Consider the following 14,134-nt stretch of genomic DNA (forward strand, 5'->3'; position numbering starts at 1 on the left):
GGACTGTTGCAGCCGGCTCTCTTCTGGCTCCTCTGGGGCTGGGGGCAGGGCTGGGGACTCAGGCTCATCCTGCAGAGGGTTTGCTCCCACCTTCTCCCCCTCCCTGGCCTCGCCCTGTCATTATCTCTGCAATCTCAGGAGTGGCCGGCTCCTGGCTCCTGGCTCCCCGCGGCTCAGCGCCTGGCCTCACACGCTCCCCCCTGTAACCAAGGCAACCAGGCAGCAGCTCACCTCCCACTCGGCCTCCTAGGCCTCCTCTCTAGTCTCTCGGCAGCTGGCAGCTGCGGGGGGACCCTCCACCCCTCCACCTACCCCCCACCCACCGCCCAGCCTGTGACCTGCAAGGGCTTTTGTAGGGGACAGGGGGGCAGGCCCTGCAGGAGAGCGAGCAGGTGGTGGTGATGGGAGGGGGGTGGGAGTTGGGGAGGTGGGGGGGGGGGCTGGTTATGCATCCCTGGGTGCTGCCAGACACCTTAAGCTGGGCGTGACCCTCCAAGGAAACCTGCATTGTTTGGCCCCAGCTAAGGGGGTGCCCCCAAGGTTACATCACCAGCCCCCTCACAAGCCCTGAAATCCAGGTTCTGAACTTTAGGGGTCTTGGACACCCCACTTCCCTTCCCCGTTCAGCCGTGACCCTGACCCCCCCTCTACGAAGGGGAGTCCTCCCCCAAACACCCACTTGATTGCTTTTTTTTGTTGTTGTGCTTTGTCCTGTGTGTGTGTGTGTGTGTCCTTAGCAGGGCTCAGCTCCTCCGCCTGATCCCCCATCCCCGCCCCAGACCCGGCAATTCAATACTCAGAGCTTGCAGAGCTGGGGGTGAGAGGGACCCCCGTTGGGTACCGTGTGTGTGTTTTTGACCGGGTTTTGTTGTTCTGGAGCGCCCCCTGGTGGTCATCGGGGGACAGTGCGGTGCCAGGATGGAGCTCAGGCCTCCCTCGAGCCGCCCTGATGGTCAAGCAAGCTCCTGCCTTTTCTGGCTCTTAATGGATGTTTTTGGTGTTTGGGCCACCCCCGGCGGTGCCAGGGAGGGAACCAAGGTCGGCCACGGGCGAGGCAGGTGCGGTAACCCCTGGTCCATCTCTCTCCCAGTCATCCCGCTAATGGGCACACGTTTGCCGGCCCCACACTGCTAAGGCTTCCCAGTGGGCAGTGCCGAGGCGCTGGCCCTGTCCAAGGGGGTCCTTGCCGTAGGAGTGAGATGACCCGCGTCACCTCCACTGGGATCTGGGGTGGGGGGCGGCCGGTGGCTCCCCGGGCCTTCCAGACCAGAGCTTCCTGAAATGAACCGTAATAAGCAAGTTCTACCTCTCTCTCTCTCTCTCTCTCTCTCTCTCTCTCTCTCTCTCTCTCTCTCTCTCTCTCCCTCTCCCTCTCCCTCTCCCTCTCCCTCTCCCTCTCCCTCTCCCTCTCCCTCTCCCTCTCCCTCTCCCTCTCCCTCTCCCTCTCCCTCTCCCTCTCCCTCTCCCTCTCCCTCTCCTTCTCCCCGTCCCCCCCTTTCTTTTGCGTGTGTGTGTGTAATCACACCCGGGCGATGCTCTGGGATTACTCCTATCTCTGCACTCAGGAATTACTCCTGGTGGTGCTTGGGGGAGCCTATGGGATGCTGGGACTCGAACCCGGGTCAGGTGCGTACAAGGCAAACGCCTTCCCCGCTGTGCTATCGCTCCACCCCTAGCTTGCTCCATCTGTGCTTGACCTGTGGGGAGGGCAGCTCTGGGCTTAGCAGCCTTTTAGTCAATGCCCCCTCCCCAAAATAGGGCTCATAGACAGGACATTCACCCCATCTCCCCCACTCCCACGGGCCTCTAACTTCCCGGTGAGGCCTCTCCAGGCCAGCTAGCAACTCCAGTCTCTTCTGAGCAGGTGCCAACCCTGGTTCTGTAATTGGCATTTGGGGGGGGGGTGGTGTGTGTGTGTGTGTGTGTGTGTGTGTGTGTGTGTGTGTTCAGGGCTCCCGTGGGGAGCTACTGCAGTGCACACAGCTTCCCTCCTTTCTTCCTCCCTCCCTGATGATACTCAGGACTTACTCCTGGTCCTGCACTCAGGAATCACTCCTGGTGGGCTCAGGGGACCCCTAGGGGATGCCAGGGACCGAATTCGATTAACTATGCACAAGGCAAGTGCCCCCCTAGCTTTACCATCGTCCCAGGCCCTTATTTCATTTCATTTCACTTTTTTATTGCATAAAGGCCACACAGCCAACCACGCCTCCTGTCTCCTTTCATGCCGATGCCGTACTCACCACGGAGTGTCCCCTCATTAAGTGTCGAGTCCTCCCCCAAGCTCCGTGCAGATGTTCTTTGAATGCGCCACACCTGGCTGTGCTCAGGAGTCACTCCTGGCAGACTCGGGGGGCCGTATCGGGGACCGGGGATCGAACCCTTGTCAGCCGTGTGCAGGTTAAGCCGTGTCCTTAACCTGCTGTCCTGTCCCTCTGGTATTCCTGTCTTTCAAATCACCCTGCAGAGCGGGTGTTTCGTTCCCATTTGTACATGAGGAGGGAGGTGAAATCCGGGGGTCCCCAGCTTTGTGGAGGGAGGTGAAAGCCTGGGGTCCCCAGCTGGGCCGCCCGGGGCGTCGTTCCTGGACCCAGTAGCCTTTGTCCACCATCAACGGCCCATGGCCAGTGCTGGGAAGATTCTGCGGGGCAAGGCTGCCACCTAGTGGCCTGATGGCGCGCATGGCAGCTCCCAGAGGCCGCCCAGGCTTGGAAACAGTTACAGCTTCTCCTTGTTAAGAAGTTGCTTTAAGAACCAGCTTTTACCAGCGCGGCAGCCCCGTTAGGAAGAATTAAGTCGTGAAATTTGCTTATAAATGGATGGACATGGAGAGTATCATGCCGAGTGAAACGAGTGAGAAGGAGAGGGACAGGGGATGGAGAAATAGCACAGTGGATAGGGCGTTTGCCTTGCACGTGGCCGACCTGGGTTTGATTCCCAGCATCCCATAGGGTCCCCTGAGCACCGCCAGGAGTAACCCCTGTGCATTGCCAGGTGTGATCCCCCTCTATCTCCCCCAAAAAATAGCAAAAAAAAAAGGAGAGGGACACACGCATTCATTTGTGGGATATATATAAAACTAATATATATATTATTTTATGTATTATATGTATAGTATATATAAAACCAATATCCGAGGTGAGGGTAAACAGGGAACAGGAGGATTGGTCACTGGTTGGAAGCTTGCTACAAGAGTGTGTGTGTGTGTCGGGGGGAGGCTGGAGCGATAGCCCAGAGGGTAGGGTGTTTGTCTTGCATGCAGCTGACCCAGGTTCGATCCCCAGCATCCCATATGGTCCCCTGAGCTACCGCCAGGAGTAATTCCTGAATGCAGAGCCAGGAGGAACCCTTGTGCGTCGCCGGGTGTGACCCAAAAAGTGGGGGAAAAAAAGGTCAGGGGTAGCTGGAGATGTGGCCCAAGGGGTAGAACAGAGGCATTGCAGGGGTGAGGCCGATCTTGGAACTGCGTGTACTTCCACCGCCCCCCCGCCCCGAACCAGGCGTGCCCCCGCCCCAACATAGTAACGAGAACAAATGTTTGCTGAGTGCTCACTCCATGTTGGCACTTCACGCCGTCTTCCATGGGTTTCCACGGTGCTCAGAGCAGCTTAACCTTTTTTGTTTTTGTTTTTGGGGGGGAGGGGTGGAATACATGCATTGCAGTGCTCAGGGGTCACTCCTGGCAGTGCTCAGGGGGCCATAGGTAGTGCTGGGGGTTCAACCCGGGTTGGCTGTGTGTAAGGAAAGTGTCCTCTCTCTACTGTGCCATCACTGCAGCCCCTAATCGTCAATGTTTTCCACATTGATGATCATTCATTTTCACTTATTTTTTTAATCGAATCACCATGAGATAGTTACATAGTTTTCGTGGTTGGGGTTTCAGTCATACAATGTTCCAACGCCCTTCCTTCCACCGGTGTAATTTCCCACCCCCAATGTCCCCAGTTTCCCTCCTGCCAACCTCCCCCCCGCCCCCCCCCCCCCCCCGGGCCTGTCTCTATGGCAGACACATTCCTTCTCTGCCTGCCTGTCTCTCCCTCTCCCTCTCTTTCCTTTCCTTCTTCTCTCTCTCACTCCCTCTTTCTACCTCTCTCTCTTTTTCTCTCTCTCTCCCTCCCTCCCTCTCTTCCTCCCTTCTCTCTCTCACTCTCCCTCTCTCTACCTCTCCCTCTCTTCCTCTGTCCCTCCTTCCCTCCTTCTCTCTCCCCCACTCTCTCTCTCTCTCTCCCTCTCTACCTCTTTCTCTCTTCCTCTTTCTCTCTTCCTCTGTCCCTCCTTCCCTCCTCTCTCCTTCCCTTCTCTCTCTCACTCTCCCTCTCTCTCTCCCTCTCTCTCTCTACCTCTCTCTCCCTCCCTCCATCCCTCCTTCCCTCCTTCTCTTTCCCTCTTTCTTTTTGGACCAGACCCTACTGATTGGGAAGGCATAGCTGGGGCTCGGGGTCTCCCCCAGCTCAGTGCTCGAGGTCACTCCTAGTGACATGCAGGGGCTAGGTGGTACCAGAGGTGGAGAGGGCCCTGCCCTGGGCCCCTTTCCCAGGGGAGCTGAGCTTCACAGGTGTGAGAGCCCAAGGCTGCTTGAGACCCCTGCACCACAACCTCTGTCTCGCCTCTTCCTGGCTTCGCAACCAGATTCCATTTCCTGCTGGATTTTTCTCTTCTTATGGGTCGGGGGTGGTGGTGGTGTTTGGGCTACACCCAGTGATGTTCAGTTCAGGGCTGACTCCTGGCTCTGTGCTCAGGGATCACTCCTGACAGTGCTCGGGGGGTGGGGCGGGGGGGCTCTATGGGGTGCTGGGAATCGAACCCGTGTTGGCTGCCAGCAAGGCAAACGCCCTCCCTGCTGTGCTCTGGCTCTCACTCCCATTTTGGTACTGTGGGGAGAGAGGGGCTCCCCTGGAAGGTGGAGAGGGAGGGAGTGTCCAGCCTGACATGGGCCCCATTAGCAGTGAGATCGGGGGACTGCAGAGAGAGCGGGGTCGGGTGGTCGCCCGAGCAGCGTTTGGCGTGACCCACCCAAGGCAAGGCAAACTCCAGCGGGACTTGGGCATGAATGCTCACAGCTTTTCTTCCCGGCTACCAGGTGCCTGGGTGGGGCCGCACCCCGCGATCCTGAGAAGTGGACAGGAGCCTGTGGACGGCAGCTATTCCTCCTGCTGGCCCCTGCAGACGACCACGGAGAGGGCGAGGGAGAGTCCCACTTCCTGCATCTCTGCTGTAAGTGCTCCCTTGGGGGTCCTGCTTGCCCTGCCTTCAATTTCTGTCCCCCCCCCCCCCCCCGAGTTTGGGTCGCATCCCAGGTGGGTGCTGCTGTTCTAGAAGTTTCTCTCTCACTCCTGGAAGAGGCCAAAGCCTCTTCCATGGAACCATCCTGGTCCTTGTGAGCATGCCTCGCAGGGAGTGGGGTGGGCCCTTGGGAGGAGGGTGGCTGGGGCCAGAGGGATAACACAATGGGGAGGGCGTTTGCCTTGCACGCGGTGGCCGTCTGGGGTTTGATCCTCGGCATCCCATAGGGTTCCCTGAGTACCGCCAGGAATGATTCCTGTGTGCAGAGCCAGGAGAAACCCCTGAGTATCGCTGGGTGTGACCCAAAAAGCAAAAAAAAAAAAAAAAAAAAACAAACAAAAAAAGAAAGATACTGGCAACCCGGCAAGATACCGAGAGTATTTTGCCCACACGGCAAAGCCTGGCAAGCTCCAGGCTCCATATGACGTATTCGATATGCCAAACAGTAATAAGTCTCACAATGTTACTGGGCCCGCTCGAGCAAATCAATGAACAATGGGAGGACAGTGACGGTGAAGGTGACTGGCAGCAAGGTGGAATGCTGTTGGGGAACCGTGGACTCATGCCCTAAAAAACAAACAAAAAAAACCGGGGCCAGAGCGATAGTACAGTGAGTAGGGCGTTTGCCTTGCATGCGGTGGCCAACCCAGGTTCGATCCCCGGCATCCCATATGGTCCCCTGAGCACTGCCAGGAATAATTCCTGAGTGCAAAGCCAGGAGTAACCCCTGAGCATTGCAAAAAGGAGAAGAAGGAAAAAAAAAAAAGGAGGGTGGTGGGTTCTGGTGCCACCTGGTGACTGATCCCCCCTGGGTAGCTGGGCCTGGCCCCTGCCTCCTCCCTCCTCCCCAGGCTGGGTGGAACTGAGCCCCCCGCTGACCAGACTGTCTACCCAGAGTGCTTTATCCTCTGGCCATGCACTGGGGCTCACGCCCGTTTCTCCACCTTCTTCCCAGCAGGGCCTCACACCTGTCCGGCTCCCCCGACCTCCACCCCACCCTGATCCCCCAGGGGCACACCTGGGATAAAGCAATACTAGGGTTGGCATCTCAGACGCTGCCCAGAGAGTGTTTCGCCATATCCTCCCTGTTAGTTGAGTCTGAGGGGGTCAGGTTGGACGGTGCCCCCCACAGGGCGAGGCAGGGCGACCCCTTTGCCTCTCTTCCTTTTCTCTCACCTGAGACCACCTGCCCTCATCATCCCAGACCTTCACCGAGCCGCGATGCCCGCCAGCTAGCGTCCGTGCCGTTCCCATGTGGGGAGCATGTCCACGGCCGGCCGACAGCCTCCTTGGATGTCTCTTGTCTCTGGGCGCTGAAACTCAGTGGCTCGGACCGCAGAGCGAGGGCAGAGATCAAGGCTCCCAACTCGCACGTGGCTGACCCTGTCTGGTTCCGTCGCTGTCCCCACCCGGTCGGTCGTCACCTGAGCCGGGCAGCATCTCTCTCTCTTTCCCTCCCCAGGAAATTCTGGCTCCTTGAATTCTGCGCGTGGCCCCACGGGGAGTCACGTCTCTGAACGAAACGGTGATTGGAGTGATGGGCGGTAGAAGGTTCCTGAATGTGCGGTCACTGGGAGGTGGTCAGTGAGCAGAAGCATGCGGGGGTTTGTGGGAGGGCTCCTATGGGCGGCGTTTCTCGGGTGAGACGTGGTGGTGAGTTTTGGAAGGCCCGGAGAGGGGCTGGTGAGGAGCTGGAGGCCTGGGACTCAGTTTGAGGGGCAAGAAGGTGACAGGGCACTGGTCTGTGGCCCCTGGTCTCAGAGCTCATAAGCATCCCCTTCCTGGTTCTCCTCCACCCTGCACCCGGAGCCCCTGAAGATATGGCATTAGAGGTCTCTGTTTTTGGATTTCCCTTCTGGCTTGTGTGACCACAGGGCCTTTGCATGGAGGCCCCCCGTCCCCGCCCCCAGATGCAGATCTCTCTGCCCCTGCTTTCACTCACTCCCTGTTCCCTCAGGGGCCCCTGGGAACCTTCCCCACCAGTCTCCCTCCCTGCCCTGTGGTTTCATACCTCTCCCTTCCGCTGTGTAGATGGGGGGGGGGGTGGTGGTCGTTTCCTGCTGGAGGAATGCGGGGTGCAGGAGGGAGGGCCAACAGAACCATCCACCCGAGTTGTCCACCTGCTTCTCTCTCGCACTGGCCCCTCAGGGTGCACCAGGGGACACAGCACCTCTTCCACATTTCCTGTGCACCTCGCAGAGCAGGATGTGGCCCGGTGTGTGTGTGTGTGTGTGTGTGTGTGTGTGTGTGTGTGTGTGTTGGTGTGTGTGTGGGTACCTGGTTGCTTGGGGGTGGTGTGTGTGTATGTATGTGCGTGCATGTTGGTGTGGGGGGGAATATTTTGCTACTTGGGGGTAGTGTATGTTTGTGCATGTGTGTGTAAGTGCATGTGTGTGGGGTGCCTGGTTGCTTGGGGGTGGTGTGTATGTGTGTGTGCATGTGTGTGTTGGTGTGTATGGTGCCTGGTTGCTCGGGGATGGTGTGCATCTGTTGGTGTGTGTGTGTGGGTACCTGCTTGCTTTGGGGGTCATGATTCTGTGCTCACTCCTGATGGGGGGTGTGTGTGTGTGTGTATGTGTGTGTGTTGGTGTGTGGGATGCCTTGTTGCTTGGGGGGTGGTATGTGTGTGTGCATGTGTGCGCGTGCGTGTGCCTGTGTGTATGTGTATTGGTGTGTGGGGTGCCTGGTTGCTTAGGGGTGGTGTGTGGGTGTATGTGTGTGCGTGCATGTTGGTGTGTGTGGGTTACCTGGCTACTTAGGGGTAGTGCATGTTTGTGCATGTGTGTGTGAGTGCATGTGTGTGTGTGAGTGCATGTGTGTGTGTGTGTTGGTGTGTGGGGTTCCTGGTTGCTTGGGGCTGGTGTGTATGTGTCTGTACGTGTGTGTGCATGTGTGTGGTGCTTGGTTGCTCGGGGATTGTGTGCGCACGTGTGTGTGTGTGTGTGTGTGCGTGTGTCTGTTGGTGTATGTGTGGGTACTTGGTTGCTTGGGGGTCATGATTGTGTGCTCACTCCTGATGGAGTGTGTGTGTGTGTTGGTGTGTGGGATGCCTTGTTGCTTGGGGGTGGTGTGTATGTGTGCGTGTGTGTGTGGGTGTGAGGGGGGTACCTGGCTGCTCCATCCCCCGTGTGCACTGCTGGGGTCAGGGTCCTGTGTGCTCCCCCTCAGTAGACCCCGACCGCCCGGTACCCACCCTCCCCCCCCTTTCCAACCTGCATTTCTGCCCTCAGGACACAGCACTGGGTCACCGAGTCCCAAACCTACTTGACCCATCACCTTTTTCCAACAAACAAACCCTCCCTGGGAGGGGCCATGGGGAAGGGGTCCTAGGACCCAGGGTGCTGTGGGGGAACTCAGAGACACCTTGCCCGTGAGCCCTGCCCCGGGTTCAGAGATCCCAATTCATCACAGATCCAGCAGGAAGTTCCCACGGCCCCCTGAGCACTCATCCGGGAGTACCCCCTCCATTTAAGCAGGACACCCAGAAATGTTTTTCTGGGGAGCACACCCATTAGTTGCTTATGTCTTTCTTGTGATTCTGTGTTCACTCCTGATGGTGCTCAGGGTGTCTGGGGTTGAACCGGGGTCAGCCGTATGCATGGCCTTATTCCCAGTACTAGCTCTCTGATCCCAAAATGTGTTTTCATTTTTATTTATTTATTTATTTTTGCTTTTTCTTTTTGGGTCACAGCTGGTGATGCTCAGGGGTTCCTCCTGGCTCTGCACTCAGGAATGACTCCTGGCGGTGCTCTGGAGACCATATATGGGATGCTGGGAATCGAACCCGGGTTGGCCTGGTGCAAGGCATATGCCCTCCCTGCTGTGCTCTCTCCCCAGCCCCTGTTCTCAGTTTTTAAATACTAGGTTTGGGGGCCAGGAGATAAGTCATAGGCTGGTTCCCTATAAACGGGGTACATCTTCCCCACCACCAAAAAAAGAGAAAACAAATCATGCCCTCAGCTCAGCCCATACACGGTAACTTCCGCCAGCAACTCCGACTTCTCCTCCCTTCAAAACATTTCCACAGAAGACCAGTGTCCACAGGAGTTTTAAACTTTATTTATGTATAAACAATTTAAACACTTTGCCATAAATTATCTTTGCCTGCCCCTAGTCTTTGCTTAGCAGCAAATTAAAATTAATATAAAAACTCGATGAACAATTCATACATGTATATTACAAAAAAGTTCCTGTACCAAAGTTCTTATTAGACATTTTTTTGTGTGTGTGTGTGTTTTTTTTTCTTTTAAAATGTTTTTTTTTGTTTGTTTTTATGGTGTTTTTTTTTTCCTTTTTCTTTTTTATGCGGTTTTTTTTTCCTTTTGACTTTTTAAAACTTTTTCTTCTCCTCCTCCTGGTGATCATCATGTGATTGTCTCAGTTTCTGGACCAAACAAACACACTAATAATTTTTTTTTTTAAATCTGCAACAGTGATTGTGCCTTGAGGCTTATATATGTACAGGGTGAATTGGTGCCCGTTATCGAAAGAGGGTCACGATGCCACAGCTCTACTGTAACTGATTACCCACAAACTACATTATCTAGACGGACTACACCCTGTCTGACTGTCCACAATGGAGTCTTCAACGACAAAAGAGAATGAACTGCATCTGGAGTGATTAGAGCCACTTTTTTTTTTTTTTTGAATTCCATAGTATGTTCTACTGCCCCACAAAAAAAAAATCAGCTCCGGGCCGATGCAGGGGAAATCCTGCAGATTAAGTGCTCAACGGGTTTAGGGGCTTGCCCTTTGATTTTTTTTCCCCCCTTAGTTGGCAGGGGGGAAAAAATCTTTTTTTCTTTTTTCTCTCCCCTGGTGTTATTCTTCTATTTTTTTTGTTTTTGTTTTTCCTTGAAAAAAGAATTTCCAGTGTGCATTGTATCACTCTCACATACCCTCCCACCCCACAGTCAGCTACACACAAATCACCCCCCCCAAAGTCGTGTTTTTTGTTTTTTTGTTTTTTTTTTGTTTTTTTTTAAATGCACCTGTATCGGTTGAAACAACAACAAAAAAACCCCAAACGTCTAAGGTAGGAGTCCGGCCAGCCGTTGTGGGGGGGTGTGTGTGTGGGGGGTGGTGGTGGGGGAGATTCTCGTAGTGCTGTTGCGGCTAGGCTGGAACCCGGCCCCCCAGGGGATTTTGAGGGGGTGGGGTGGGGGGGGTCTCTGCCGCTGGTGTTGGACTGGGCGAGGTATTGAACAGCAGGAGGCTTCCGTCTTTGTTCTGCGGTTGCTGTGCGTGTTTCATTAGTTTGCTTTTATTTTTAATCCCCCCATGGGTGCGACCCCCGCCCTCCACCGCCCCCATCATTCTGGTGTACGCGTGTTGGATGCACGCACGCGTGTGTGTGCCTGTGTGTTCTTCTGGACACGGGATTGCTTCTTCTCCGCATGAGAACCAGAGCAGGTGAGCCGAGTGCGTGCGTGCGTGTGTGTGTGTGTGTGTGTGTGTGTGTGTGTACATGTGTACTGGTGGTGGGGGGGACCCTCAGCTTGGCGTCTGGTGCCATTCATTCTTCCGTTTGGGTTTTCCTGGGGGAATTTTTGTGTTTTTTGTATTTTTTTTTCCTTTTTTCCAGCCGGGATTTCTTTTTGTTTCTCGTTGGTTCTTGGAAGAAGGTTGGTTGGTTGGTTGGTTGGTTGTCGTGGTTTTTGTTTTCTTTTGTCTTGTCTTTTTTTTTGTTTTCTTCGAAGTCGGCTTCAGAAGGCGGGAAGGTGTGGTGGGCGGGCGGGCACGGGAACTCAGAAAATGTGAGCTTGCCTTGCCCCCGGTGCCCCTCGCGGCCCCTCTCGGCTCGGTTTTCCTGGTAGGGTCCTCATCTCCTTAGGAGAGCACAGTTTTACTCCGGCCCGGCCACCCGGGTGAGGGATGGCAGGAGACCCACGCCGTTACCTCTTGCCCATCTCGTTCTGTCTTAGGAACTGGATGTTACTGCTGCTGTCGGCCAGCTCCGGGTACTGCTCCACGGGCAGCACGTAGTAGCCCTCGTACCCCTGCACCCGGCCCGTGCCCAGCAGCTGCTGCCGCTCGCCCTCCGTCCAGAGGCGGCTGCCCTCGCGCCCGTCCCTGGCTCGCTGCTGCTCCTTCAGCCAGGCGGTGCCCAGGGCCCGCTGCCGGGCCTGGTCCAGCACGCGGGCCTTCTCTTCGTCCAGGGTGTCCGGGGTGAGGCCGTAGCGCAGGCTCAGCAGCAGCGTGGCGTGCTGGAACTCGATGTGGGTGAACCTTCGAGTCCTGCCGTTGACCAGCAGGGTGGGCTGGGACACGGTCACGTTCACCCCGCCCTCCAGCACCTTGCGGCCGATGGTGGTGCCCAGCGTGAGCAGGTCGGCGTCGGCCGAGCCCACCTTGACGAAGTAGTGGGTGTCCCGGCCCTCGATGCTGTAGTGCATGCGCTCCAGGTAGTAGGCGTTGTTGAGCACCGACGCCACCTTGCGGCTGTCCTCGCTGGCCACGCTCGACACGCCCGTGCTCACCCGGCCGTCCTTGATGGCGAACATGATGCCCTTGCCGATGATGGGCGTGGTGGTGGCGAACCAGTGGCCGGCCTTCTCGCGGACGCTGGCGTGCAGCCGCTTGGTCAGCACCTGGCCCTCCAGCGCCAGGAAGGCCTGGTTGTGCCGCGCCGTGGTCTGCTGGATGCCCGTGATGAGCTGCGGGGGGCAGGGGGGGGACACGCAGAGAGAGAGTTCAGCGCAGGGGATGGGCAGTGGGGGTGTGGGGGAGGGGGTGTGCCCACAGGACGTGCCCAGGATCCTCACGACTCGCAGGGCGGTGACTCCTGATCCCCGTGTGTGTGTGTGTGTGTGTGTGTAGGGCATTACCTCCTGGTTTCGTGTGTGTGTGTGTGTGTGCAGGGTGTTAACTCCTGGTTCCTGTGTGTGTGTGTGTAGGGCGTGTAGGGTGCTTATTCCTGGGTCCCCTGTGTGTGTGAACTCGGAGGACTGGACGGTTTCTGGTGTGGCTGGTCTTCCTGGCATGGGGCCCCTCCTCAAATGTCCTCATGGCATCCGATCACCCTGCCTGGCCGCGCGCTGAGTCAGGTTGGCGCAAATCCCTCTGGGCATTGCTCAGGAGACTGAGGGACTGACTCTAACCCTCGGGGTTGGGGTGTTCGCCTTCCCCCTTTTCTCTGGGATGGTCTCAGAGACCAGTGTCCCCTGGGCGAAGGGAGGTCAGCGTCCCCTGTGCCCAGACCTTACAGTCAGACACTTTGGGTTTCTCTCCTGGGCCACACCTGGCAGTGCTCGGGGCTGACTCCTGGCTCTGCACTCAGGGATCCCTCCGGGCAAAGCTCGGGAGACCCAAGGGGGGTGTTGGGGATCGAACCCAAGTCGGTTGTGTGCCCAGTGGAGTTTGGAGGTGGGAGGGACAGGATCCCCATCATCTCTTGGGCCTGGGCTCACACACTTGCCAGGTTTTGGTGGCATTGGGGACAGGGGGTTGGGCAGGATGGTGGGGGAGGGTGAGTCTGGTGCTTGTTTTCCTTTTCGGGGGGACAGGGATGGTACCCAGGTGGGCTGTGTGTAAGGCGCTACCCATTGTACCATCTCTTTGGCCCCTGGGTCTGGCCCTTTGACTGAGGAGGGACACAGTGGCCTTGCTGCCTTTACATGGTCTCAGTGGCTGTCTCTTCTCACCTCTCTGAGCCAGATTCTTGGCACCTCGCTGTCCGAGGGTCCCAGGGGTATGGGTGTGGGTTGTTCAGAGCACGAACCTCCGCACGGCCTTGCCCACGATACACATCGTCCATGGTCTCAGCCATGCTCTGCTTGAAATGGAGTCTCCCACCCCCCTCCCCCTGCCTTTGAGGAACTTTGATGGTCACTGCAAGACCTCACTCAGCCCAGATTTGGGGGCTACACCCGGTGATGCTCGGGGCTTCCTCCTGGCTCTGCACTCAGGGATCACTCCTGGCGGGGCTCAGGGCACTCATGGGGTGCCGGGAATTGCACTTGGGTCGGCCGCCTGCTCTACTCTGGCTCCTGTCTGGGGCTCTGTGATGGCCAAGGGGGCAGGTTTGGGGCCCGTGGCCACCAGGCCCGCACTCACCTGCCCGTCCTCGCTGGCCTGGCTCTCCGACAGCTCGTAGGGGGGAGGCACGAAGTACATTTTGGCTCTCGGGAAACCGGGGATGATGTTGCTCAGTTGAAACCCAAACATCACCAACCAGCTTTTCACATCTGTGGGGGAAACCGAAACAGAGATTTAATTATTGATTGATTTATTTTTTTTTGGAGGGGTGTGTGCGGGTTGTGTTCTGGGCTTCGTTCTGGTATGGTGCTCAGGGGTCACTCCTGGCAGTGCTCAGGGGACATTAAACCTTGCAGGGAATGGAGCCGAGGTCAGTTTTGTGCCGGGTGCACCCCTGTCCTGCTGTTCTATCTGTCCAGCCTCCAGAACACATTTCTGAGTGGGGTGGGGCAGGAGGGGAGGTTCAGGTTGCGGCCTGCCCGGCAGGATTCTGTGTGGACTCATTGTCCCTCGGGAAGGCATTGGTGCCTTGCAGGCAGCTTTTCTGGGGTGCTATGATCCGACAGAGACCCTTTCCCAGGGCACTGGGGGCTCTTGGTAGGGGTGGAGGTGTGAGGGGTCTTCCCGGCAGTGCTCGGGCACTAGAATCGCTCCAGCCACTTCTTAGGACTGGCAGGGCTGGGAACTGAGCTTGGCATCTTGTGTGTACCCTGTGTGTGGTCCAACCTTTGGCACCACTGACTTGACCTGGAGGTGCTCAAGGCTGACTCTTGGCTCTGTGCTCAGAGATCACTCCTTGGGTGACCGTCTGGAGGTGCTGGGGATTGAATCCAGGGTAGCTCCAAGCAAGGTAGGTGCCCGGCCCTCTGAGCTG

The 14,134-nt window shown here is 56.9% G+C and overlaps 1 protein-coding gene across 1 annotated transcript in view; it reads right to left on the reverse strand.

Annotated features, from left to right (window-relative positions):
* Positions 1 to 10,991: 10,991 nt before the first annotated feature.
* The window catches only part of TENM2 (teneurin transmembrane protein 2), a 154,859-nt gene continuing 151,716 nt past the window's right edge, over positions 10,992 to 14,134 (reverse strand). The window contains exons 20-21 of the mRNA XM_056107981.1: positions 13,339 to 13,469; positions 10,992 to 11,939 (exon numbers count right to left, since the gene is read on the reverse strand). Coding sequence (XP_055963956.1) covers positions 11,178 to 11,939; positions 13,339 to 13,469 — 893 coding nt within the window. The 3' untranslated portion in view covers positions 10,992 to 11,177. The remainder of the gene's footprint in view (positions 11,940 to 13,338; positions 13,470 to 14,134) is intronic.

Source organism: Sorex fumeus, unplaced genomic scaffold (assembly GCF_029834395.1).
Source record: "Sorex fumeus unplaced genomic scaffold, SorFum_2.1 ptg000187l, whole genome shotgun sequence".
NCBI lineage: Eukaryota > Metazoa > Chordata > Mammalia > Eulipotyphla > Soricidae > Sorex > Sorex fumeus.